Source organism: Hetaerina americana, unplaced genomic scaffold (genome assembly GCF_022747635.1).
Source record: "Hetaerina americana unplaced genomic scaffold, ioHetAmer1.1.p SCAF_1, whole genome shotgun sequence".
Lineage (NCBI taxonomy): Eukaryota > Metazoa > Arthropoda > Insecta > Odonata > Calopterygidae > Hetaerina > Hetaerina americana.
Genome location: NW_027286069.1, coordinates 95,934,634 through 95,937,445, shown reverse-complemented (window position 1 = coordinate 95,937,445; position 2,812 = coordinate 95,934,634). Strand labels below are relative to the sequence as shown.

General features: G+C 47.4%; 1 protein-coding gene across 1 annotated transcript; it reads right to left on the bottom strand.

Moving 5' to 3' along the window:
• Positions 1–206: 206 nt before the first annotated feature.
• Positions 207–2,396, bottom strand: LOC139692432 (uncharacterized). Its single transcript, XM_071590661.1, has 2 exons — positions 1,981–2,396; positions 207–1,273 (listed from the first exon to the last, which is right to left on the bottom strand). The coding sequence occupies exons 1-2, from the start codon at positions 2,320–2,322 to the stop codon at positions 836–838; spliced, it is 780 nt and encodes a 259-aa protein (XP_071446762.1). The 5' UTR covers positions 2,323–2,396; the 3' UTR covers positions 207–835.
• Positions 2,397–2,812: the final 416 nt, after the last annotated feature.

Here is a 2,812-nt window from a genome sequence, read left to right as displayed (position 1 = left end):
TTTAATGGTATTACTATTAAATAAGTCAGGGTTCTTTCAAAATAGGGACAATATCGACCCAGGATCAAATTAGGGTCAACATAATTGGATGGTAGGTTTTTTAATTTTGCAAATTGAGTGAGAGACGTTCCTTTTTTATGTCAAGAAACCATACTTTTATTTCGTACATTATCTTGTCCATTTTATTTTGTTTTAAATGTAACAAAAAAATTCAAATTGGCCTTAGCTAAAAAGCACGCGGTTTTATATTTTTCATACTTTCCACACCACCTATCTCACCTCTTGTCTTAGCTCCTGAGCTCCGCTGCACTTTACATATCCCATATCTTGGACCTTGATTTTATGAACTCCCCGAGTTCCTCGAAGTTTCCATTGAAAAATGTGGTTTTGTCGTCAAAAAAAAGTTCTCATTTAATCTCGCTGAAGAGAATTCTGAGTTCTAATCATATCGAGGAACGATAGACTAGATTTACATCGACACCACTGCATCGATTATGGAATTGTTGCCTCGGTCCGATTGGTGGAAATCCGAAACGTCTCGCTGGTCAGGATTGAAACGTAGCAACATCGTACACTAATGAGTTCAGTAGAAATATGGCAGCTACGACCTTAATTAGACGAAGACAATAGGTCTAAAGATACGGAATCGAGGCCTTGACTTGTTTTCGGAAACACATTGGTGTGGTGAAAAATTGTTGCAACTCTCACAGAGAAATTATCCAACAAGAAGCAAGCCCAGTCAATCCGGACACATAATTGGTTCTAGACGTGACCGCGCGCATGCATTTGTGTTAGTTTCCAGTCACCCTGGCGACGTTTCCCCGAATCCGCCTTCTCAGTCTGGTGGACCCCTAAGCATCGTCAACCTCTCCTCGGTGACGAGTGTCTGAATCTTCAGCTGCAGTTGGAGCGCCACTGAGAAGGGCATGTTCTTCAACTGAGCCGCTATGCTCCGGCCAAACGCTTCGAACTCGGAGTCCTTCTGTCCCGCAGTCACGTTCACCGTCTGACTCTCAATTATCAGGTCCAGCCCCGGGTGACTGATGACCTCCTGGGCTCCTCCGGCCAGACCCATCATCTGATTTGGTTTCCGATCCGTCTCCCTCTCCCCCTCCGCAAAGACGAAGCGGTTCGAGTTGGATGTCGTGTTTGCGGGAAGGGGATTTACAACGGCGGGGTGCATCTTGTCGGTGTCTTCGGGAGGCGAGTCGGGCCACGGTGTCGTCGCATCGTTCGCCGCCGTGGGCAGCTCTTCCTCTCCATCGCCGCCGCCCTGCAAGAAGGAGAATCCCAGCTGTAGCATTCGAAGACTTATCAGATATTTCAGAGATCCGAATCAAAAATCGTTTGGACGAACACAGGCATCTAATCGTACATCTACACAATTACTCCGGGGTCTGGGGTGGTAGAGTATTGTCATGACGCTTAGTTTTATCAGGTCAACACAATTAGAGAGATTAAGTTTATTACAGATTTAAGACATCATTTTTTCCTCTAACGATGAGGGATCAGAATAACATTATCCGACCGCAGTAGGGTCATATTTGGGTAAAAATTAGTCTGGTGAGTATTCACCCCCTACCAAACACCCTAGCGGTGGCTTGAAGGGTACTAAAATAAATATATAAAAATAAATCGTTGTTGCAAATTTAATTAGCTTGTTCTTATTATACTGACTCTAGATGTATTTCGGTAGCGACGTTTATGGATGTAGTTTTTATCATAACTATCACTTGATTGACTTCGATTAAGAATATCGCAATTTTTGATCAGCCGAAATAACAGTATGCCATTCCTAATACGGAAACCACGATTAATTCCACATTTCACTGAACGGTTAATTGAAAACTATTGTCAAATCGCATTATTATTGTCGAATGGGACCCACGATGTCGAATGGGATCTTTATTAGCGCACGTTGGTGACGGCACCCCTAAATCTGTAATTCATAACGATGAGGTCTCGTCGAAATGCACTTACCGCTTTCCTTAGCGCTAGTATGTGGGGCCTCAGGAAGTTGTCCAAGGGAGCAAACCAGGTAAGCTTAGGCTCGTAAGTGGGTAGCCCTTTCGGGCTGTGGCCCCTCGACTTTTCAATCTTTTTCAGCTCCTGGATATAGTGGGACCGCACGTTCTTTATCTTGTTCTTGCATTCCAGGTTACGAAAGTCAGGGATCGCCATGGAAGCCACCATCCTGTTGATAGCCCTCTCCCTCACGTCTCTGTTCTTGTAAGCCGGACTATCCGTCTTCCACAGGCAAAGATTCTTCTCGTAGAGACTGATGAACTTGAGGTTGGCCTTGTCGTCCCACCTCCCTGCCATGGTCGAGGCTGTTGGTGGGGGTTTGGAGGTTCTTTCCTCTTCCTACTCCACTCTCTCTTCGGCCGGTGCCAATTATTTTTACTCCCCTCTGTATTCTCGACGACAGTATGAAGCGCGCGTCGCAAAACCCGGTATCTCTAACCACTCGCGCTTAAAGGCGTCTGTCCCACTCGCTAGCGAGGAGACTCCCGGTCGCCGGGGCGTCCTCATCACGTCACCTCCCAGGCAGACGACGACCGCTGCTTGTTCGGCTTGGCTCGTGCGTCATCGAGCAGACTCGGCCGAGCGCCGTCGTTTCCAGCCGCGCGATGGTTTTTCCTTATTCCCTCCTCCCCCGCATTCATCCCGGCGAGCTCTCAGTTTGCTCGTGCGAGACTGCGGCGCCGCGGAGCAGGTTCGATGTCGAGCGTGCTCAGTTCACAAGACATATTCTCTCCCTCCCTCCCAATTTGCCGCTCTCTTCTTCTCTTGCTCTCGCGAGCGGACGTGC